Genomic DNA, 24,889 nt, shown 5'->3' with positions numbered 1-24,889 from the left:
ACTGATGGCATGTCACCTCCATGATTAAGTTTAAAAGACTGACTGCTCTCTTGGGAGTTCTCTCACTTGCTCACTTTCTTACTTTCTCACTCTCATGCATAACTTACTTGGAGGGAAGCCCCAGGGAGAGGCCCACATAGAGAAGCTGCAGCCTCCTACCAACAGTGAGTGAGCTCGGAAGCAGAGATCCTTCAGCCCCAGGCAAGTCTTCATCTCCACCAGCAGCTTGACTGCAACCTCAGGAGAGACCTGGAGCCAGAACCACCCTGCTCCCAGATTCCTGACCTTCAGAAACTGTGTGAAATAATCAATGTCTGTTTTTTCAGACTGCTAGGTTTGCAGGTTCTACCTACCTACCTACCTATCTATCTATCTATCTATCTATCTGGCATCCTTTTTTTATATGAAGTACTCATCACTTACTTCTTACCTAGATGATTATAACTTCCTAACTGTCGTCCCTGTAAAAGCATCAGCCCCTCTAATTCATCCTTTCCACGGCTGTAAGGGAAATATTTGAAACATGAGTCTATTTGTGCCTCTCCACTGCTCAAAAAATTTTAGTAGCTCCCTATTATTGTTAGGATATTCAAAACTCCATACCATGTCATGCAAGGCCTTCACAAACTGGCTTCTGCCGTCCCCTCTAGCTTCTTCTACACCTCAGTTCCTGTGTTCTTTAATCCTACTTCAATCCCCCAAGTTGGCTAAGTATTTTCCTTTTTCTGATACCACTATTAATACTGTTCCCTCTGCCTAGAATATCTCATCCACTTGGCCAATCCTACTTATCCTTCAAGACCCAGCAAGTATCACTCTGTGTGTGTGTATTTATTTAATTAATTATATTTTTTTCTCGGATACTCTATACAAGTGCCTGGCTTGTATATATGCTTTATATATTTAATTCAATTTGACAAAAAAAATTTGAGCACCTACTATGTGTTAGGCACTTATTTTTGTAAGGCATTAGGAATAACAAAAAATATTAAAACAAACAAGGTCCCTAACCTTAAGGGAGACTACAATTTAGCAGGGAAGTTAGACAATGAACAACTGATTACAAATGATATGAATGTTACAAAAATAAGGGAGTTCAGAGTTTTCTGGGCAGATAAGGTGGGGGAGGGGCCCCACACTTATTCTATGGTTTTAGGAGAGCATTTCCTAAATGTCTGCTGAGTAGGCGATTTAAGAAAAAACTCTATCCAAAAGATGTTAAATCAGGATAAAAACACAGTCCTAAACTTTAGTCCAAAAATCAAAATCAGCAAGCAAAATGGAGACATGACTTGGTAGTAATATATGTGAAAAGAGTCATGAACTATATTTGACAGAAAGCACAATGCCTGATGTAACTGGAAAAAAACACTGTGGTTTCACAAATAGAAATATACTATACAAATCTTACTCAACATACAATGAAGCTGCATTCCAATAAACCCATTGTAAATTGAAATATAAGTCAAAAATGCATTTAATACACTTAATCTACTAAACATCACAGTTTAGCCTAGTTTACCTTAAATGTGCTTACAACACTTACATTAGCCTACAGCTGGGCAAAATCATCTGACACAAAGCCTATTTTATAATAAAGTGTTGAATATCTCATGTAATTTATTGACTACTGTACTGAAAGTGAAAAACAGAATGGCTGTATGGGTACAGAATGGCTGTAAGTGTGTCAGTTGTTTACCCTCATGATCATGTGGTTGGCTGGGAGCTGCTGCTGCCCAGCATCACAAGAGTATTACATCACCAATATCACTAGGCTGGGGGAAAAATCAAAATTCAAAATCTGAAGTATGATTTCTACTGAACGCATATCACTTTTGTACCATCTTGAAGTCAAAAAATCGTGAAGTCGCACATTTGTAAATGGGGGAGCATCAGTAGAGAATCTGGAGATACTCCATTATGCTCAGCATTCACAGTCTCTTTAAAAGAGGTGGGAAAAGCAGAGCCCATTCAGAGGAGAATGACCAGAATGGAGCACCTTGAACGCAGGTCACAAGAATAGCTTCTGAAAACTGGAAGGCCTTGGTATGTGAGGACTCAGAGGGTACACAGTGTATAAATAGCTACAGGTCTGTCATGTAGAAGAAATAGTTTATATTTAATCCTGTAGATTTATGGGTAGAGTAAGGAAGAGACAGAAAAGAAACAATTCGCAAACTGCCAGGGCTATTTAAAGCAGGTAGTCTTCATCCCAGGAGGTGACTGCTTCTAAACTTGTTGGCCACTGAGCAAAGCGCTGCAAAAGGGAATCCAAACACTGGAAGGGAGTTAGCATGTATGACTTTGTACTAAAGCCTTTTAAACCCTGATATTTTATGGCTTGAATACATGAATATTAATGTGTCTTTCTTTGTGCTAATCTATACTGTAGTGATGCCAAGTAGATCACATTTCCCACAAGGTTCTGTCCTACATAGTAAGCAGAATGAGAACAAAGAGATGGGCTTTAGATATCCTCAAAGAGTCTATCTATATGGCTTTCCTAACAACTCTGCTCCTAGCAACGAACTATTTTATAGTTCATCTGTCTCATTATTTAATCTAAATCTTATGTTTAAGGCATGCATTTGTTTCTATAAAATCTGTAATAAATCTGGAGGAAAATATCTCTATGGATATCTGGTTGAGTTCAAAGGCTACTCTTGCCTGACATACTCAAGATCCCCAAAGCAAAAGTTCTCTCTAATTAACTCTAATATCTGTATCTGTATTTTCAATTTCAACATCTGGATTCAGAAAAATGAAATACAGATTTCTTCAGACTCTCTAACCTTTATTTGCAAAAGCCCCAAAGGAGGAGTATTTCCCAGTGTGAACAAAAATTACAATGTCTTTGACATGTATATCCCTGAGATGATGCTGGCCTATCACCCTGTCCTCAGCTTATGTCTTAAATATCAAAGAATTTACCATGCAAGTGCTAAAAGAACAGTGCAACGCTCCATAGAAAGTTATGATACCTAGTGTTTCCAATTGGTATCCTTGCAAAAGAGAACACACAGAGGAGTTGAACCTGTGCTTGTTAAGCAGGTCTTCTGAAAAACAGAAACTTGAGATTACGTGAAATGGCTCAATCTTCTGACACACTTACAAGGTTCTTAATTTTCCAGTAATTTTCCAGATAAATCCATTCTGAGTTCAATATGTGTAAATAAGAAATATTTCAGATTTTGGACAGTCAGTAGGAGGTTCAAACCAATTTTTTTGGCTAAATAGATGCTGATCTGTAGTTTTTATTAGTTGAAAGTGAAACCATCTGTTTGAGTAGAAACAGATTTTTGTCACAAGGGAGAAAGAGTGAAAGTGATCTCACTGAAGCTAACAGGACTCTGCAGGTCAGTTAGGTACAGTGGGCTTGGCAATAAGCTCCTCTGGGTCAAGGAAGTCCTAATATCCTAGAGGATGCAGTGCAAACTGGTCTAATTTACACCTCTGCAGTCTTGTGAAAGCGCCAATAGATTAAATGGTTGATTAGTAAATTACATACAAAAAAGACAAACTACTCATGGAAAAAAATTACCTGTACAACTGCCAATAAATCATCAAAATAATAATCATTTTTCACAAAGTGATAAGTATTCCAAGTACATAAAGGCAGATATACCATTAATCATGGTTTTCTTCTATTTAAAAAATCTATTTTCAGATTTACTTTGTAGAAGAGGGTTCAGAAGAGGCTATACTAAGTAGGAATAACCTAATGGTTTGGAAGGAGTTAAAAACAGATACCTTGATGACTTCAAGAAGTAAGAGGGAAATAAAGCCAACCAGAGGAAATGAGGGTGGCAAGAAACAGCAACAGGACAGCTACTTCAAGATCATGGAATCAGCTTGTACTTCTCTCTCCTTCAGTTGCCAAGCACTGTAGATTTTTCCTTTACATTTCTTTGGACATTTTCTTTTCTTTCCATTCCAGGCCTTTAATGACCTCACCCCAAGACTGCTGCAATGTCTCCTAGCTCATCTTCTCTGAAGCTTCAATTTACCCTCCCCTTCTTCCTAGCTCAGCTTCCCTCTTATTTTTTTTTTTCTATTTACAGACCTCAGCCAGATCAACAGTCTCTTAATAGAGCTTTTATAGTGTTTTCTTAAAATTCGATAAAGTCACTTCCTTAACTCATTAATGACCTAAATCATATAACTGTATCCCATGTAATAAACACTTATTCCTCATCTCTCCTCAACATGAATCCTCTCTTTACTGTATCCTCCTAGACACCTTGCTCAATCCCAACACAGCACATGATGGAGTGCTGCAGCAAGCAGCAGATGCTAGTTTGTCCACAATATCCATTATTTCCATACTAAGCGAAGTCCACATATTTTTCAGATCACAAGATGCCTAGTTAAAACATTACACTTCTGAGCCTCCCTTGAAGCTAGGCATAAGAATGTGACACAGTTTATATCCAATGAGACATAAAGTCTGCTAGAAATTTATAGACATAAAATCTGCTAGAAAAAAGGTACCAAATTATGTTAGTCACCAAGATTTTACCATCTATCTTATGCCTCTAATTGTTGATCCTATACCATAGGCATTGAGATTTATAACCACCCAGTACCTAACTGATCTCTCTTTTAAAAAATCAATCAGCATATTGTTTATGGTTTAGAACTGATCTAAGTCATCACTGTTGGTCTAGATCCACGTGGTAACTTAGCATCAGTGGACGCTATGAGCTAAAAAGGGACCTAAGGAATTGAGCCAAATTTTACCCAAATTCTAAAGACAACTGGAGTCATACTCTGTCTACCTTAGGTGACTGTCTTCTCACTAGAAAACTGCCAACTCAATCTGTGGCTCAAAAGGTAAAGTTAGGTCTTTACAAAGGTATTGCTTATCATAGTATAGTAAATGTTATTTAATGCTCATCATTTTCCTTGTCAGTTATTACTGTATAATACAGAATTAACAGATCTCTGTATATATTTTGAGAGAAAAAACTTCTTTTTTTTTTCAGGTGAATAGTGTGATTTCTCTCCCTTCCTTAGTAGAAATTCTCAGTATGGGAATTTTACTAGTGGTTTTAATAGTGAGTCAAAAGCGAGAGAACAATTTGATAATGCATTTTAAAAAAATTGAAACATGGTTTCAAGAGACGACTCCATTTACTCAATTAGATACAATTACATAACACTGAAATGGAATGAACTGCAGTGAAAATGCAAAATTGTAAATATATCTAAAAAAATAAATAGCCTGTAGGCCTTTAAGGAGAAATGAATATATAAGAAGAAAAGGCACAACTTTCAGGCACAACTCTCTTGGGCAACCAGCCTGCTTGAGCAGAACAAGTCTAAAATAGGACAGTTTCCAAATATACTTTCTTTGGGATAGCACTTCTATGAAAGTGATTATCAAAAGCAGTTGTATCAACAGTCTCATTATTAAAACCAATCCATTTATTTGGTTGGTTTGCTTCCTGCCCTTCTGTTATACCCTCTCCAACTAAAAAGATGTTTCATTGTTAGTGACGTCTCCTAGATTTTCTTTACGTGGAAATTATTTTGAGATTAAATATAGTAACAGTTTAGCCTTGTAGTCATAACTTCACCTACTCGGACCCTTAATAATGATAGGGTAGAAGTAGAGTTGCAGTTTTATTTTTATTACTCACCTACAACATTAACTTAGCTACATGGCATACAGAGGGAAGGAGAACAGTAAAACCAAATCAACAAAAGCATTGGTCAAACTGTGAAACGTATCTGCTAACAGCTGTGTTCATTCCCTGATAAAAGATATCTACCAAGTAGCTACCATTAAAAAAATTCTTCTTTCTTCTATGTTCTATTTTGTTGAATTACTTATCAAGAGTGAAAGAAAGGTGGGGATACCCCTGGTGGCACAGTGGTTAAGAATCCACCTGCCAGTGCAGGGGACACGGGTTCGAGCCCTGGTCCGGGAAGATCCCACATGCCGCGGAGCAACTAAGCCCGTGCGCCACTACTGAGCCTGTGCTCTAGAGCCCACAAGCCACAACTACTGAGCCCACGTGCCACAACTGCTGAAGCCCGCGTGCCTAGAGCCCGTGCCCCGCAACAAGAAAAGCCACCACAATGAGGAGCCCACGCACCTCAATGAAGAGTAGCCCCCGCTCGCCGCAACTAGAGAAAGCCCGCGCGCAGCAACAAAGACCCAACGTAACCGTAAATTAATTAATTAATTAATTAATTTTTATAAAGAGAATCAAAAAAGAAAAAAAGAGTGAAAGAAAGGAAATGAGTAGATTTACTATGAGTGGAAATAATTTAAAAGCAGGAAATGTTGACTTACGGTATACAAGGAGACCTTCCAGAATCCTTTTCAAAAAAATAGCAATAGCTTTTAATTCATCACCAACTGCTCTGCCATCCATCTGCAATCATTTTTTTAAAAGCTTTTTTAAAGTATACCTAGAATTTCATTTTACTTCAATAATCTTCAGTGTGAAGACTTCCTCAAAGAAAGACTTTCTTTCTTACAGATTCAGTAACCTGTTTTCAACTCTCTTATGAGACAAAGGAAATTAAATAATAAAGATAATTCAAAATGAAGAGTAATAAACTACAAAAATTAAATATGGCATGGATAACACAGAATGATGTGACTAGTATTTTCTAAATGGCATTAATTTCACACCCATATCCTATTCTCTTTAGCTATTTCTTTATATAGACTTTTTTCCACAGCTCAGAACCACAAAGTAGTATCATTATACATTATAGTTTAAGGCCAGCCATTGACCTGGCAATCTAATTTACTTTGCTAAAATTGGAAAATCAAATTCCTCTTCCCAAATATCCCTATCCAGGATACTACAAAATCCAGTTGCTCAATAAAATCTGACTTTATGTCCTCTACACCCTCTCCAAAATTCTGCAGGCTCCACTTAAGTCAGAGAGAGGGATCAAACCCACAACTCATTTTTTCTTTCCAAGTTACACGTAACTTTTGAATTCAGAAATGGCAGAAAATATATTTTATTCAACTTCCTCAAGTCCTCATATTACTCAGGATGAAAAACTTTGATACTAGGGATGTCCTCACAATGACTTTGCTCAAATAAACAGATGCTCAAACGTTTTTGAGCCCATGTAACTTATACTCTTCAGATTATAAATGATATAATTATATTACAGCTTGTCAAATTCATCACCTAATAAGTCAAAGGAATCTATCTCTGAATCTTGGAGAGTTCTACAGTTGAGTTTTTCACGTGTTTTCCTTTGTAGAACAATTGTTAAAAGGAGGTTAATAATTTCAATTCACTCTTTACTGTGAATTCCAAATTTTTAAAATAATGTGGCAGAAAGGTAACCTAGTACATATTTTAATTATTTTATATTTGAAAAGATTAAACTGTGCTTGCCAACTGTTTTTAATCAAAGAGTTAAAATAGTAAAGTCTTTCAAGTGACCACAAAGTAATGACCAAATAACATTTACCTCGCTTATTCTGTCATTCAACAAACATGTGCCTATCAAATCCAAAACATTATATTACATTGAATTATACTGCTCTCAATAAATGTGCTTAACCTTTATACCACAGGCACAAAGTGGTATAAAAGTCTATCTGAAATTCTGGAGTCCAAATATTTTTAATATTTGCACATTCGTCTTTAATATTGATTTCATTAACAATATAATGATTGATCAAAATATATGTTATACAATGTATTTAGATCCTGGCTCTCCATTATGTAGTAGGTGAATAAATGGTATGACTTACTTCCATAAGCTTTAACATCTTCATCTATAAAATGAAGATAATACTTAGCTGGCAGCTGAGCATTACATAAAGTAACAGAGGTGAACATCCTGCAGTGTTTCCTGTGCCAGACACTGCTCTAGGCGCTGAGGTTATGGTCATAAGTGCAAACATAAGAAACAACATTCCTGTCCTCACAGAGGAGGAGGAGCTGGCTAAGCTGACCGAGAAGGAGATACAGGAGGAAAACTAGACAAGCTGTGGTATCATAAAAGCCTACAAAATAAAGTGTTTCAAAAGAGGGAATATCAAAAAGGAACTTGAGGTGACTGACTGCGAAGGGGCACAAAGGAACTTTCTGAAGTAGTGAAAATGTTGATGTCATGATTGAAGTGGTGGTTTCACAACTGTTTCCATTTGTCAAAACTCATTAAACTGTACACATAAAATTGGTGATTTTGATTGTGTGTACATTATACCTCAATAAATCTGATTTCTAAAAAAATGTATGTCATGCAAAACAATTCTAAAAAGGGCAGAAGAGCTGTTCTAGATGAAAGGAGACTAAAGAGGTGTGACAAGTAGATGCCATGTATGACCTTGGACTGGATTCTGAATCCCTCCCCCCAAAAGCTATAAAGAATATTTGGGGGCAAATGTGGAAATTTGAATATGGATACTATATTAAACTCTATTGTATCAGTGTTAAACTTTGGTGTGGTCATTTTATTGTGCTTACACAGGAGAACATCCTTTTTTTAGGAGATGCATATTCAAGTATTTACGGGTGAAGTGTTAAAATGTCTGCAACTAACTCTCAAATGGTTCAGAAAAAAACACATGTGATTGTAAACGGATAAATAGATAAAAATGGAGCAAATGCGGAAAAATGTCAACAATTGGTGAAATCTCGGTAAAGGTTCTCCATATACTCACTGTACTCATCTTTCAACTTTTCTGTAGATTTGAAGTTTTTAAAAATAAAAATTGGAGGACTGAAAACAAGAGGGAATAGTCAACCATGTCAAATACTGTTAAGAGGTCAGGTAAGATGAGAATGAAGACATGACCTTTGGCTTTGGCAAGATATTGGTCATTGGTGGCCCTTTTGCAAGAGCATTTCAGTAGAGGCAAAAGCTAGGTAAGAGTGGGCAGAGGAGAGAATGGGAGATAAGCAAATGGAGGCAACGAGTGCAGGTAACTCTTTCAAGAGCTTTGCTATGAAGGGTAGCAGAGAAACAGAACGTGGAATTAAGAGAGTCTCCCTACACCAAAAGGAATACTAAGACATTTTGTACGTTGATGGGGATGATCCAGTAGCGAAGAAACTGATCATTCAGGATAGAAAGACTAACAATGCAGGAGCAAAGTCTTTGAAACTGTGAGAAGGACTGGAATGCACAATCCAAAAGGAAGGAGTCACCTTAGATAAGGGTGATGATGATGACAATGACAAAGGTGGTAACAGTGACTAACCTAACAGCTAGGCACTATTTAAAGCATTTTTGCTCATTTAATTCACACACAAATCTAAGAGGAAGGTATTAGTAATATCTCCTCTTACAGGAAGCCAAGTACAGAAAAGTTAATTAACTTGCCCAACTATACTTATCCAATAAGTAGCAAAGTTGGGATTTAGAACTCCATGGAAGATACTTTTCTCCCAGTGCAATAAGAAGGAAGGCAGAGTTTGTGGGTGTAGATGCAGCTGGTACCAGAAAGATAAAGTAGCTCTTACACAATTACATCTATTTTCTCAATGTAGCATTTGGGTGAGTTCATCAGCTGAGGGGGTGAGGAGAGGGGATGTTGGATATTTGAGAAGAGGTGAGAAATTCTTGTTTCAGATGGAAGGCAAGTGAATTTACTAGCAATGACAAGAGGTTGTTTTTTTTTAGCATCTTTATCGGAGTATAATTGCTTTACAATGGTGTGTTAGTTTCTGCTTTATAACAAAGTGAATCAGTTATACATATGTTCCCATATCTCCTCCCTCTTGCATCTCCCTCCCATCCTCCCTATGCCACCCCTCTAGGTGGTCACAAAGCACCGAGCTGATCTCCCTGTGCTATGCAGCTGCGTCCCACTAGCTATCTACTTTACATTTGATAGTGTATATATGTCCGTGCTACTTCTCTCACTTCGTCCCAGCTTACCCTTCCCCCTCCCCGTGTCCTCAAGTCCATTCTCTACGTCTGCGTCTTTATTCCTGACATGCAGTATTGAATGCCCCTTCGGAATTCACGGTCATAAATTTGAAGTGAATCTACTTGTCCTGACTGGATGATATTTTGTAGCAATTTTCAGCTGCTTGAGAGCAGGCATAAAGAGGATAGCTGGGCTTAACTAGGGTGGGATTTTTATAGGCAAGTGGGACCTAGGAAAAGAGGAGCCAGGAGGGTAGTTTGCAAGAGAGTGGTGATAGTATGGGACATAGAATGTAGGCTGAGTAAGGAGGGGTGTATGGCCATGATGGATGTAATGGACACAGAAAAAGTGGTAGGGTCAGCGGACTGGAGATCTGTGAGGTCAGAGATACCCAGCTGGAGTGTGGGTATTACAGTAGGAGAGTAAGTAAGAGTCAGAGGGAGATGCCTGAAGAGGAGATTACAAATGGAGTGCCATTATGGATGATGATACGGTCTAGAGTATGACCGTGTGGATGGGAGGCTGAGGTAGTGCAGAAATAAAAGATGACTGGATCTAAAGAGGCCAGAGTGCTGGATGAGTCCTCTATGTGGATGCTGAAGTTTTACAAAGAGCTGACAAAAGCAGTGGTGGAGAGTCATCAGTGAAGGTGGGATAGAAGACAGCAACAAAGAAGGGTAGGAGGAGTGTTGTAAACTTGAAAGATGTTAGGAAGACCGAAGAAAAAAGGAGAGGTCATTTGGAAGTTGTAGTGGGGAGCAAAGATACTACCCACCCCAACTGCAGGCTCAGAGGTATATGAGGTGGGGAGGAAAAATCAAGCTCTAATTTGAGAAGTAGCCCCAGTTAGAGCAAGAAGGTGAAGAGATGGTTCAGAAAAGAGGCTGAGGATGCAGCACAGGACTGAACACATGGTATACATTCAATCAGTATTTCCTGAATTTGAACCTTAAATTTTCTAATAGTATACTATATCCTAAAAAGGAAAACAAAACTTATTTACAAAGAAACCCAAACAAGATTAAAAAGGAAATGATCCTTTAATTATTGTATTTTTCAAATCCATGAAAAGGCTCATTTTCAAAAATTAGTCCCCTGGCCAAGAAAATCAGAATCAAACAGCATCTTATTGTTCTTGGCTTAATACAAACGGATAGTTCAGTGTTACGCAAGAGAATGCCTGGTTTTATTTTATAAGAATCTGAGATCAGAACAACAAAGTTAAGTGAATTCTGCCTTGTTGAAGCTTAGACAATAGCCTTTCTGAGCATAAGCTGACCAGAAGTTAAATCTATTACGGTTCAAGCAGAGAAACCTAGGTACCTATGGAATAAGATTAATAATATTCCCTAAGTATATTCTTTGGAGTATAATATAGTACACTTTGAAATATACTGTTCCACTTGAAGTTGTAATATGATTGCTCCATGAAAGCTTCAGAGGTACGCCTTTATTGAAGGAAGATAAGTTCGTCTCAATGTTATAGTTTGTTTCTTTAAAAAATTTGTTGTCTTTGTAAGACTAAGAAAATGTCATAATTCTTTTATGCTTTAACAAAAAGAAGTTTTATTTTGTGTCTATAACGTTGCCTCCTAAGCATTTCTAATAAGCTGTCTATATACAGCTAACTGAAATTCTATAGTCCTCTATGGTCTTAATATGTACAATGAATATCTAATACTTTTTCTCTAAGACTAAATTTTATTGGAGTTTATGTAGAATCCCAGTGTTTTGTTTTATAACTGTATTTGGTGGCTTAATCATGATCATCAATCAGAATGTGGATTGGTTCAACTGCAGGTTAAAGGGCTTTTCATTTTCGTCTTACTCATTAAACTATAAGGTTCCCATTACTAGACAGAAAATTTACCAGTAGTTCTATTACACCAGATAAATGGACTTGAGAAGGATAGCCAATTCTCCTAGTTTCATTAGAGCCTAATATGACGTGTCAGAGGAAGTAATCAGCCAGCAATATACACTGTGCTCATTTACGACACACAGCTGGTATTGGGAGTGAGCGATTTCTCTTTTCCATGAAGAACCCAGCTGGAAGTAATCTCTTCTTTACTAAATTTCTTTTGTACTTTCTTTATTCCTTATGGGACGTTCTCTTTGGGATACAGTGATTTCTGTGCTCGTCTTACTTTTCCTCCTAGACTCTAAGCAAGTACGCTATGCCTTAACATCTTTGGATACTCTCAAAGTATTAATGGTATTATTTGTATTTTATCTAATACCCAGAACTAGTAGGGGAACAAAATGCAATAGTAATACTATCAATATCAAATTCATCAGTATTACGGATTAAATATAAATAGGCTTCTTAGGTTTGGTCTGGGAATCATATCACCATTTATGTGATATAGGAAACTGCTTTGAGTTCCAACAACCTAACTTACAAATTCACTCTCAGAACACAGTAGGGACTTCTTATACATCATGTATTACCAGAAAGGCCCCAGACAACAAGTGTATAGATCAGTAAAGATGTTAACTTTTCCAATTTTGTAAATAAAAGAGAATGATTTTTTCTTTTAAAAATATAGTAATTTAAAAAGCAACTTTAAATTAAATCCTTTACTTTTTAAAAGAGCACAAGAATTTAAAAATAATATTTTGTGAAAACAGTGGGAAAATGTTTCAGAATTAATGCATGGACATGTAACTAACCAAGTGAACATTTTGTGTCTTTTAGTTAATCCAGAGAATCTAGGTTAAACAAAGCAATTGCATGTCGTTCATAAACCAAAATTCCAACTTACCATTTATGTTTATTGCTGGTAATACAATTGACATCTTTGGTCTTGTAGTCTTGTTATGGGTGGTAGCTGGTAGCAGCAGGTGATCCTAAGATGAACAAAGAACAAGTTGTTACTCATAATAATTGGCTTAGTCCTATAACAAGTCAAATTCAGAGTTCTCAGGATGTCAACATTTCATCGCAATCATAAAAAAATGACAGTTTTTATTTGAACCTGGCTTTGGGGGTAATTAACTACAAACCATTTTACGATTCATTCATTCATAACGCAATAAACATTATGAATTACTGAATGACTATCATTACGAGGTACTACGTATCAATAGTATTCTTAGAATATTCCTAGGTTCTGATAACATATATGCTGCAGTATACTATAAAGAGTATTGGTCAAGCAGTCAGAACAGAGGGATTTTAATTCTAGCTCTGCCGCTGAATAGCTGTATGATCTTGGTCTGTTTCCAGTCCTGTAAAATGAGGAGGCTACACTAGATAATGTCACAAGACACTGAAGTTATCTAATAGAGTCATTTTCAAACTTCTTTTTTAAAGAAGAGGAACGTTCCCCTCACCCCCAAAAAAGAATTCTGACCCCAAATTACCGACACATAAAAGAGATTCTCACTGAAGCAAGGCCAAGGCCGAGAGCCTTGCCTGCTTAGCCTCCTCTTCTTCCTTTGAAGCAGCCAGTGTTAGACTTTTCTTTTGGTAAGCAACAGGTATATACTGAAGAAGATACATAGTTCTTGCCCTTAAAAACTATACAGCGTAGTGGAAGGGTTAAAAAAATTACAAGTGCATGTCTAGCATAACTATATAATTCTAAATGTGATATTGCCAACCTTTGATCATCTATAAATGACCCAGGACATCTGAGGTTTCTAGTTTCCAACCACACAAATACTGCAATAAGAATGAGCCAAGAAGAGTTTGGCATCAAAAACAGGGTAGTATGAGTGTTTTGGAAAAGATAAACACATCTGTAGGTATTCCAACGCTGATTATAAATGACTTAATCACTTTGATATTAACTACTGTTTTCAATAACTCCTCTTTTTCCTAGCAAAAACATGGGAATTGTCACAGCAAAAAGGAAAAAAAGAAAAAAGTATATATATAGAAATGTTTCCCTTTAAGGGAGCATGATTAAACTGAGATAAAGCTGACACACAGTCTAACCCCTCTTGCTTTCTTTTCTTGTTCGTTTCTCGTTCATTCAACAAACTTGCTATATGGAAGGACTCATCAAAAAGTACGATTTGACATAGCTGAGAGTGATAAAAATTCAATGCAACTTAATTCAAAGTCAATGTGATTATGAAATATAAGTATCGACAAAGCTAAGAAAAAAATCTGTGAAAAACAAATTGAAATTAATGTACATGAACAGAGCTGTACAGAAAACATTTGCAGTAACTGCTTGTGCTTTGTCTAATTCAAGGCAACATCTCCAAGAGAACATACATGTTGTTTTAAAAAGAGGGGAAAAGATGAGTGAAATTGTTCTTTTAGAATTCCAGCCTTGCAGCATGAGACGTTTCTTTGTAAGTGCATTGTTAGACACAAAGATCACATGTTTCTGAGAGTAAGACAACATGATAGCCAAGACAAAACAAAACATGCTGATCTTCATGCCATGAAAATTATAAATGGCTAAACTCCTATAATTAAAATACTGCTTCAGGATCCCCAAAATTGAATGAGAAAACAAACCAACAAACCTACAAGCCCCAAATTAAGGCTACTGTAAAAATAAACACACTTAGATTCCATTGGTCATGGGTTAAGGTCAGGCTCAGACTTAAAGCTGAGTTTCCTGCTAAGATCTTACGATTTTCCAAACATAATGCCTCCTACTTTCTTCATTAAATTTCAAACGAAGCAGTTACTTTTGCAGCAGAAAACCAAAAATCACATTATTATTTGTGAAAAAGAAGAATCACATCTTGAATGCATAAAAACTATTACAGTTAACCTGCCTTACCTCTAATTATTAAAGGTTTGCAAAATGGGAGGAAAACCTATAATTTAAAGTGCTTGTTTACCAAGAGGCCTACAGGTTAGAACAGCAGGGAATCAAAGCTGGTATACTACAAACTCTAATTGTGCTTATTTTATATTAAAAAATAATTTGTACACACACATGCCTGGGACAGCGTAGTTGTTTCATTTAACATTTACTTTCTCTTCCTCAAGTTAAATGTTTCTTGCCATAACAATGAATCATCAATCATTTTTTCTCTCCAACTATGTTCATTTCACTTTTTATGGCATTGCACTAATCCTAACAGTGACATCTCCAGAGAAAAGGAGCCAGTCAACAAGTATTTATTGACTTCGTACCATTCATTAAAAAAAATTTACCGAGCATAGTGACCTGCCACGTACTCAGCACTGTGCTACAGACGATAGTTTCTTTTAAAGAACATAAATTCAAGCTTTTATTTTGTTAGAGAAAGAATGCTAATTGTGGCAGGAACAGTCATTTGTGCTCAATATCTGCTTTCCCTTCTATAACATTAGAATAGAAATAGGACCTTCCATTTCTAATGGCATTTAGTTGGGCACAAAGCCACTCAGAAAAAGGACTATATTCCTTTGCAACCAAATGAAGCCATACATTCAAGTTCTGGTCAATGGACTTAAGGAGAAAGGGTGCACGAAACTTTGTCAAGGTGGTGATGGTGGAAGGCAACCTTCCTCCTTCCCTTTTCTCTTCCCTGCTAGCTAGAATGCAGGTGTGACTGCTAGAACTGGAGTAGCCATCTTGGACCATGAGATGGAAACTGCAATCTGAGATTTATGGACCAATAAGATAAAGGAGCTAGTGATCCTGACGATCAAGGAGCTACCGTAAGATCTCCAGAACTTCACATGAGAGAGAAGCAAAATTCTAATTTGTCCAAGCCACTATTATTTTGGATTTTCTGTCACTCGTAGCTAAACACAACCCTGATTACTTGTTATATTATAAATTTGTGAAATAATACTAATGGTATTTACTCAAGAGAAATCTCAATAAGGGTTAAAGTAATCAGAGACAGCTTTACTCTTTTTTTGACAGCATTCCAAAACCCACATTTGTTATCTGATATTATCTGATATTGTTATTCTTAATATTACTCTCCCATTACTTATTTATTAAAGAACCTGTATAGGAAATTCAATCCTGGAAAAATACAGGTACAATTAGATGAATCTGAACAAAACTCTTTCTTTCCTATTAAGTCAGTTAATATAATCCAACTGCAACAAAGGTGAAGCTACTTAAAAAGGAAAAGTAGAAAAAAAAGATGTTGCCATAGAGATAAATATATTTTGTCACTGTCATTCAAAACTATGTTACTAACTTTATGATATCTTCAAACGGACTCCTAAAAAGCCTTTATAGGACTGAGATACCAAGGGTTATCTTCAGGGAGGAAACTATGTGCACAAATATTATAATCAAAGCTTTGTTATTTTTATTCCCAGAGGAAGTTAGAGAAACACTGGTGGGAAAACACCAAAACATTTCACTATGAGAATGAAGCATCAGTTTTCCAATGTTACACAATATTGTGCGTGAGAAAATACACTATTTTCATACAGGTCTCCCAATCCCCTCTTCCAAGCACTTGTTAGAAAAAGACAAAATATTAGTGCATGATACAGCATCCGAAGTTATCTGTTTCTTCTCTTTTTAAGACAGCTAAAGCATTGGAGACTGACTTATCAAAAGAACAGGACCACATTTTGCTCAGCTGGAGGTTATGATGGTAAAACACAATAAAACTGAGGTCCTACTAAGTTTTGCCAAATGTTGATTCTACATATCTGTGTAGAATAGAAACTGACCTTAACTTAAACTAACTCACTAGGTTAAATGACCCTTCCCACTCCCCTCTAAAACTTACTGACTGATGCCCCTAGCACACTGAACATTCATGACTAGTTTTTGTATTTTGCCAAAACTACTTTTGCTAATTGCATTTGTTACTAATTGTGTAATTTAATAAACTACTATGTAACTGATAAGATACAGCGTGAAAAGAGAGCACTGTGAGTATAGTTTATTGCAAGAAAGACAACATGGAACTTTAGTAGATCTGGACCCAAAAGGAATTGGCCCTACCTCAAAACGTGGCAAATGAATGCACATTTATATAATTAACTGAAACAAAATAAGATACATATACATCTTTAAAAAAAAATGATCCCCTGCTTTAACCAATTTTGTTAATTAACAGATTACCCACTAGTCTCTGCTGTACTAGGTAAAACAGCTTTTCCTATATTAGGAAACTCTGACTCAAGGCTGGAGTTATTTATTTATTTATGCTTTTTAAAAATTTTTATTTATTTTTGGCTGCGTTGGGTCTGCATTGCTGCGTGTGGGCTTTTCTCTAGTTGCGGCAAGCAGGGCCTACTCTTCATTGCAGTGTGCCGGCTTCTCATTGTGGTGGCTTCTCTTGCTGTGAAGCACAGGCTCTAGGCCCACGGGCTTCAGTAGTTGTGGCACGTGGGCTCAGTAGTTGTGCTCATGGGCTCTAGAGCGCAGGGTCAGTAGTTGTGGCACATGGGCTTAGTTGCTCTGTGTCATGTGGGATCTTCCCGGACCAGGGCTCGAACTCGTGTCTCTGCATTGGCAAGCAGATTCTTAACCACTGCGCCACCAGGGAAGTCCCTGGAGTCCTTTATTTTTGATAGAAAAGAAGGTCCTTAATATCTAATGATGTCCTGTAGGAATGGAGGAAACTCAATCTGCAACAGGTGGTACTTCTGACACTAAGCAGCTTTCACTTAGATCACTTAGATCAACATGTCAAAAAGTTATGCAGGGCTTCCCTGGTGGCGCAGTAGTTGAGAATCTGCCTGCTAATGCAGGGGACACGGGTTCGAGCCCTGGTCTGGGAAGATCCCACATGCCGTGGAGCAACTAGGCCCGTGAGCCACAACTACTGAGCCTGCGCGTCTGGAGCCTGTGCTCCACAACAAGAGAGGCCGCAATAGTGAGAGGTCCGCGCACTGCAATGAACAGTGGACTCCGCTTGCCACAACTAAAGAAAGCCCTCGCACAGAAACGAAGACCCAACACAGCCAAAAATAAATAAATAAAATTTAGGAAGATATAACACATTATTTAAAAAAAAAAAGTTTTGCAAATCAGGTCCACATTAATAACAATAGCCTCTTAATATTTTATATTTCATCCATATACACTGGATTACATAGATGGGGGTGGTTTTCCAACACAGAAAACTGTTAAAACCAGACCAAAAATAAAAAGAGCATCTATCCTCATTTGAAAAATGGCTTTGTATTAAATTTTCTCTGATCTATGTTCCTACCCTAGAGAACTTATGTGTTCTATCACTCTACCTCATTTATCTTACCAAGTATCTTTCAAACTGCCAAACAAATTGAAGAGCACATCAAATCTTAAAAATAAGAAGTTCAGGGCTTCCCTGGTGGCACAGTGGTTGAGAGTCTGCCTGATGATGCAGGGGACATGGGTTCGTGCCCCGGTCCGGGAAGATCCCACATGCCGCGGAGTGGCTGGGCCCATGAGCCATGGCCGCGGAGCCTGTGCCTCCGGAGCCTGTGCTCCACAAAGGGAGAGGCCACAACAGTGAGAGTCCCGTGTACCACACACAAAAAATAAAATAAAATAAGAAGGTCAAAGTAGTAATTAAAAGTAGGCCTTTCACAGTTATTTATCAGATTCACAATATTCTGAACTAATGTTAATTTCTAGTAGTTATACTAATTGTTGATCAGAAACCAAATGTGTCCCTTCATTTAAAGCAATTAAAAAGCAAAAGCAATCAGAAAATTTGAAATCATTTAAATACACAGACACACATAGGGACATATACTGAAAATAAGAATTGCAAAAAAAAAATTAGAGGTAGTAAAATTAAGTATAGTGTAATCATTTAAAAGCCTATTAAAATGTCTATGATGTAGGACTTCACATCATAGTAAAAACATAGGCAAAGTACATTACTCATCCCCAAAGTAGAAACAGTTAATAGAAATAGCTATATGAATGCAGTATTTGTGCCACTAATGTATGCAATAAAACTACAGACCAATAAAAGGAAATGTAAAGTTTGCATCTGCGCCATTAGCACACGTCAGCCAGAGGCAGAATAAATCAAAACTATTAGTGCACAACAGACGGCCCAAGAGTGAGCCAAAGTTCACATTTTGACAAGAGGAAAATTTTGACACTAAATTCAAATTTGATAATGCAGGCAAGGTCAACAGAGGAAAAATTAGCTTGAAATTCTAGTAAGTACAAACTCAAGTTTAAGAGATGGTTCTCATATCAAACTCTATAGGAAGCCCCCAGAACTGCTCAGCTGATTCTGAACTCCCCTTTTATTCACACAAAAAAGTGTATGACTGAACCATACAAAACTGTCATTTTTGTGAGTCAAATCTCAGTAATTTCAGGGGACCGCGGCTGCGCAGGCCGCATGAGGCCAGGTGCAGATGTATGGCTGCTGCCATAAAAGATGCAGGTGTACAACCTGAAGAGATATCCTATATCAATGCACATGCTACTTCCACACTATTGGAGACGCTGCTGAAAACAAAGCCATCAAACATCTTTTCAAAGACCATGCACACGCCCTTGCCGTTTCCTCCACCATGGGAGCCACCAGACACCTCCTGGGGGCTGCCGGGGTGTTGAGGCAGCTCTCACCGCCCTGGCTTGTTATTATCGAAAACTGACACCTACTTTAAACCTAGACTGTACAGAACCACAATTTGATCTCAGTTATGTTCCACTCAAGACACAGGAATGGAAAACTGAGAAAAGATGTACTGGACTCGCCAATTCCTTTGGTTTCGGTGGTACTAATGCAACACTTTGTATTGCTGGCATGAAGGACAAATCATTTGCAATTAAATACTGATTTTTAAATGTTATAAACTGCATTAAGTTGAGAAATAATGTTTACATAAATGCATATTTTTATATATCAAAAAAAATCTCAGTAATTTAATAAGGTTCAACCTAACAGTTATATATGTCTCTTTTTCAAACCCAGAATTAATTTTGAGTTTCATGGTCAAAACAAGTCCTTGTAAACTTTCCCAAGGATAAGACAGTAGCCTCCAAATCACTCCTCTCTCTTGATGAGAGTTTCAGGGAAAGTGTTTATAAACCTGGGTAGGATTGTTTTCCCTGAAGAAAGCTCTTAGACAAAATGTTGGTTACGTGCTTTGGACAGGTAGAGGGCTAGGAAGTTTTTGACTCTATACTTCCTATTACTTCATTCAATAATTTGAGCTCATCAAATTTCAAAACTTTGTCAGCTATAATACAGGGCTTCTTCAAAGGCCGGACCGTGTGTGATCTAGGAAAAATACATTAGGATTCCTGAAACTTGTTATCAATCATCATTTGTTGAGTGCCGAGAGTGGGGCAATCCGAAAAATGTCTTATTAAGGAAAAAGATCAAACACTAAATGCATAGAGGTTAACCATATGAGAGTTTGTCAGACATAATGTTTATAAGATGTTCCATTTTAAAAACTGACTTTACTCAGGACTACTGGCAGGAAGTGAATTTCCTGAGAATTAAATTGCATCCTACAGATATGCTACCAAAGCAAAGCATGGGGAAGGGACAGAGGGAGGGTCTGAGGCTATAGCAAACTGAGTCAACAAGTTTTCTGAAAAAAGAGATTAATTAGGAAACACTTCAAGGAAAAAGTTAGATATTGATATCAAAGAGAATTACTTTACTTTTTATTGGAAAAAATGGGGAAAATGTTGAGGCCCCCCAAAAATGATTTTTTAAAGTTCTAGGCAGAGGCTCTAGGAATGGGGTAAAGTTGTACAAGAGTAGTCTCAAATACCCTAGGTGTGTAAGCAGGGGACGGGAACACGGGGAGATATTATTCTAGCTGATTCCTTCATATCAGTGATTCTACAACCTTCTAGAGGTGGAGGAAGAGGGGTCCTACTTAATTTATATTTCTAAAGGTATCTCTCCTTGCCTGATTCTCAGTGTCTGGATATTTCCCCAGTCTTCACTACAGATCTTGATCCTTTCCTTTCCAAAGCAGTTCTGATCTTGGTTTCACACAAAGAAATAGGGAGGACTGTGAAATATCCATAAAGAACATTTTAGGAAAGATTGGACTTGACAAGACAAACTACAAAGTGGAAAAAAAAAGTATGTCCCTTAAATTTCTTTTAATGCCCTTAAAATATTAGTCCATAACCTGCAATAATCTGATTTATCTACCTTAGTGGACAAAATTTCTCTTGAGATCTCAGGTTAGCAAAATAGCCAGACTGAACACCTGCTCACACTAGAAGCTGAGCTGTATTGCCAGCTGCAATCCTTGCTAAGGATGGAGGTATGATACTATATAGACCTATTCCATAATTCAGAGTTCTCTTTTCATATCACATAGGGTATACTTTCTAGAACCTATTACAGTTCTCTTCATTCTCATCATAAACGGAACAGCATGTTCTCAGTTTCCAAGTGAATCTTTGCATTTAAATGCATTTGTGGAAAATGTGTGAAAATTTTGTTTTCATTGGTCAAAGATTGTTCTAAGAAAGGATTTCAACTAAATTTCAGGTAGAAATGGTTTAAAAAGACAACTATGGTACAATAGTATAAATTTTAAGTTCTGCAATAATATGGTATCCCTCTGAAAGCATTTAATCTTATGCTCAAAGGAAGCCAGGATCAGAAGTGAACATGGTGACAGTACTAAGTCCTTTTGAAACAGAAGTTCTTAACAAAGGATACAGAGAATCATCTGCAGGACTTTACAATATAAATACCCAGGCACTCTACTCCCTAAAAAAATAAAAAAATCTGGCATGGTAAGTCTGAGGTGGGCCAAAATATTGCATTTTTAACAAGTGTCCCTGGTGATTCTAATGCAAACCATTCCAGGACGCTGATTTACAAGCACTGGCCAGCATGACACAGATAGAGATAATGAGCATGGACTCTGGACCTGTACTGCCTGGGTTTGAATTCTGCCTCTACCACTTAATCTCTAGCTGTAGGATCTAAACCAAGTTCCTTAATCTCTCTGTGCCTTCGTTTTCTCATCAGTAAAATGGGGACAGTAACAATACCTATTGCATGGATTGTTCATAAAGATTAAACAAGTTAATACTTTAAAGCACTTGGAATAGTGACTTGGCAGATAGAAAGCACTATTAGAAGTGTTTGGTAATTCTTTTTTAAACAAAGGATTCAAAAGTTTGAGGTCAGAGAAGTCCCTGAGGAAGTGCAACAGGTAACATGAGCATGGGCACTGACACTGCTGTTTGGGTTTATTCCTTTCCACCTCGTAGTGGAGAGCCACCGTTCCACTGCTGAATAAAGGAAACCGAGGGTGACAGGCACTTACAAACTGATCCAAACTCCTGAGCCTAGGAATGAAAGCACTGTTATAATTTGAGCTGCGGCCTTTGTGTGACAGAAGAGAGACTGGGGCAGTGACTCTGTGTGTGTGTGTGTGGGGGGCAATGGGGACATTTTGCTGTTGTTTAATATTCCCTTTAAAGTAGCTTCAGTAGACTCCATTAAAGAGCTACATTACTTATCAAGTTTTGGAAGTTTGGGATTTGTATTTCTTTTGGATGTGTCACTATGCCAAAATTAGTCTTTTAAAAGTGCAAGCAAAAAAGTCTAGTTTTATTTGAATTACACAGATAAAGGGTCTTTTCCTCTGTGGGGAGACTTCATAATGGTCTTCTGGCAGGGAAGCACCTTTAAAAATCAAGTTAAATCCCAGTACCAAAAAAAAAAAAAAAAAAAAAAAGTCACAGGCCTAGTTACTTGAAGAATTTGGGCAGCCACTATCTGCGCAACACATGCCTTTCTCTTCTTCCCTCCACCGATAATGTCTCCTACCCCACCCAATCCCTGGCCTGGCCCAGCCACTCAGCTTCTGCTGTGGCCCAAAGCACTTTTCCCCTAGCCTCAACCCAATTTGCTCTTCTGCAGAGTGGTATTTTTCTCTTTCCCCTCCAAAGGGTCACAGCTACGCCTAATATCCATCCAGGTCTAGCTGAGACTAATCTCATCCCCAGAAATGTGCTCCTACTAGTAGGTTCAGTAGTGTTGCCTCCATTTAGTTTGACCAGGCTGCCATCGTGAATCCCAGTGTAGGTTATAGGGGCCCAGAGACTTGGGAGAGAGGACATTGAAGGGCCTATACTATAAGGTACAAAGCAGGAGAGATCAAAGCCAAGTTTTTAATCTGATACTCTTGATATTTAATATTGGTAAGGCAAGCCATGGATTACATTCCTGAGCTTATTAAATAATTTTCATTTTGGTCATGTGAATTTCAAATTAGTTTCCCTAATCTTTAAGATTTTGTACTTAGTTCTTATAGTACTAGCTGTCGGTTTGGCTATCCAGCATTCCAATAGCTTTTCTATTTGTTGGTATCACCACTGAGTGCATTTTTGTGAAGGAAATATCTCCAACTACAGAAGCCTGAAGCAATGAGACACAGCCTCTCTCCCAGCTCTCCGGCAACTAGAGCATGGACATGTGACCTAAGCTTGGCCAATCACATACTCCTTTTAAGTTCAAAGACTTGGGCATTAGTGAATAAAGACTCAGAGAGATACAGATTATTCATAGCTGTGAAGAGAGTCTGCCACTGGCAGTAGTACTAGCAAGCTGTGGGGTGTTGAGTGGATGGTGGTCCTAACCCAACTTCTTGAGCTGAGACAATGGCTGCGTTCTTTGCTGTGTGGCCTCCTTTGCTTCCCACCACGTTTCAAGCTGAATTCTCCAGCCTTCCATGGAGTCTGTGAACTAACAAATAGCCTTCCAATAAATTCCTTTTCTGCTTAATGTCTGCAGTTTCTGCTTTAAGTTACAGTAGGTTTCTGTTGTTTACAACCAAGAAACATTACGAGCACAGAACTGTAATTTCATTTCTGACATATTTGATACTGCCAGTTAATGTCTGACCTAAATATTAATTTTAATTAGATTAATCATGGCATTATTTTAGGTAGATAAAATACAATAGAATGAGTCATAAATCAATGGACCTCCTTATTTCCCATTTGATGCCCAAAGTAATGAAAATTGACTCTGTCACTACCATTCTACCGTAACCAGCCTCATAAATATTATATTCTAATTGACAAAGCCACTTGCTTTTATCCAGTCCTCACCCTAGAGTTTTCTCTGCAGCATTTGACATGCAACTTTCCCTTGTCAAAATCTCTTAGTTCTCATTCCCCTCCAATGTTTTTGTTGTTGTTGCCTTCTCTTACACCACATCCCACATTAATTACTCGTGTTTCTTACAGATGAATCTTTTTTTAATTTTTAAAAAAATTTATTTATTTTTGGCTGCATTGGGTCTTCATTGCTGTGTGCGGGCTTTCTTTTCTTTAGTTGCGGCGAGCAGGGGCTACTCTTTATTGTGGTGCATGGGCTTCTGATTGCAGTGGCTTCTCTTGTTGCGGAGCACAGGCTCTAGGCGCGCAGGCTTCAGTAGTTGTGGCTCGCAGGCTCTAGAGCACAGGCTCAGTAGCTGTGGCGCAAGGGCTTAGCTCCTATGCGGCCTGTGGGATCTTCCCGGACCAGGGCTCGAACCCGTGTCCCCTGCATCGGCAGGCAGATTCTTAACCACTGTGCCACCAGGGAAGCCCCCCAGATGAATCTTTTTTCAATCCATATTGTCACCTGGCATTCTCATCTAGTCCCATGACTTGAAGTATATGTCTGGCTCAAACCTCTCAAAACGTCAACTGAAGACCCATATTTACAACTGTTCACTAAACATCTCCACTGGAATATTCGTTAACAGGGTATTTAAACTACAATTTATCTTCCCCCTGTGTTTCCTATTTTAGTTAACTCATCTATTTCTATCTAGTTATCCAAATAGAAACCTAAAATCATCTTGGACTCCTCCATTTTTCTTACTCTCAACACTAAATATGACCCTCATTCCCAAGCGTAAGTCTGCATTAGCTCCTCTCGTATACCCTCTACTCACTCCTTGGTAATCTCATTTAGTCACAGGGTTTTAAATATTATTAATATACTGATGACTCCCAAGTTTACATTTCTAGTCCATCTCACTCCCTTGGCCTTGACTCCTATATACAACTGCCTACTCAAAACATCCCCTTGGACATCTCATGGTTAAGATATCCAAAACTAAGCTCCTGGTAGACCTCTCAAATGTACTTCTCCCATAGTGTTTCCCACTGAGTGGTAAGGCCATTCTTCTAGGGTGCTCAGGTC

The 24,889-nt window shown here is 37.8% G+C and overlaps 1 protein-coding gene across 3 annotated transcripts in view; it reads right to left on the bottom strand.

Moving 5' to 3' along the window:
- Positions 1-24,889, bottom strand: part of ATF6 (activating transcription factor 6) — a 220,362-nt gene that overhangs the window by 40,925 nt on the left and 154,548 nt on the right. For all 3 annotated transcript variants that reach the window (XM_027099238.1, XM_027099237.1, XM_027099240.1), the window contains one exon: positions 12,631-12,715. In XM_027099238.1, the coding sequence (XP_026955039.1) occupies positions 12,631-12,715 (85 nt within the window). The remainder of the gene's footprint in view (positions 1-12,630; positions 12,716-24,889) is intronic.

The sequence above is a fragment of the Aethalodelphis obliquidens genome, unplaced genomic scaffold (assembly GCF_003676395.1).
Source record: "Aethalodelphis obliquidens isolate GAN/ISIS:26980383/991018 unplaced genomic scaffold, ASM367639v1 scaffold130, whole genome shotgun sequence".
Lineage (NCBI taxonomy): Eukaryota > Metazoa > Chordata > Mammalia > Artiodactyla > Delphinidae > Aethalodelphis > Aethalodelphis obliquidens.
The sequence above is the reverse complement of the archived record's forward strand: the minus strand, read 5'-3'. Positions and strand labels throughout refer to the sequence as shown.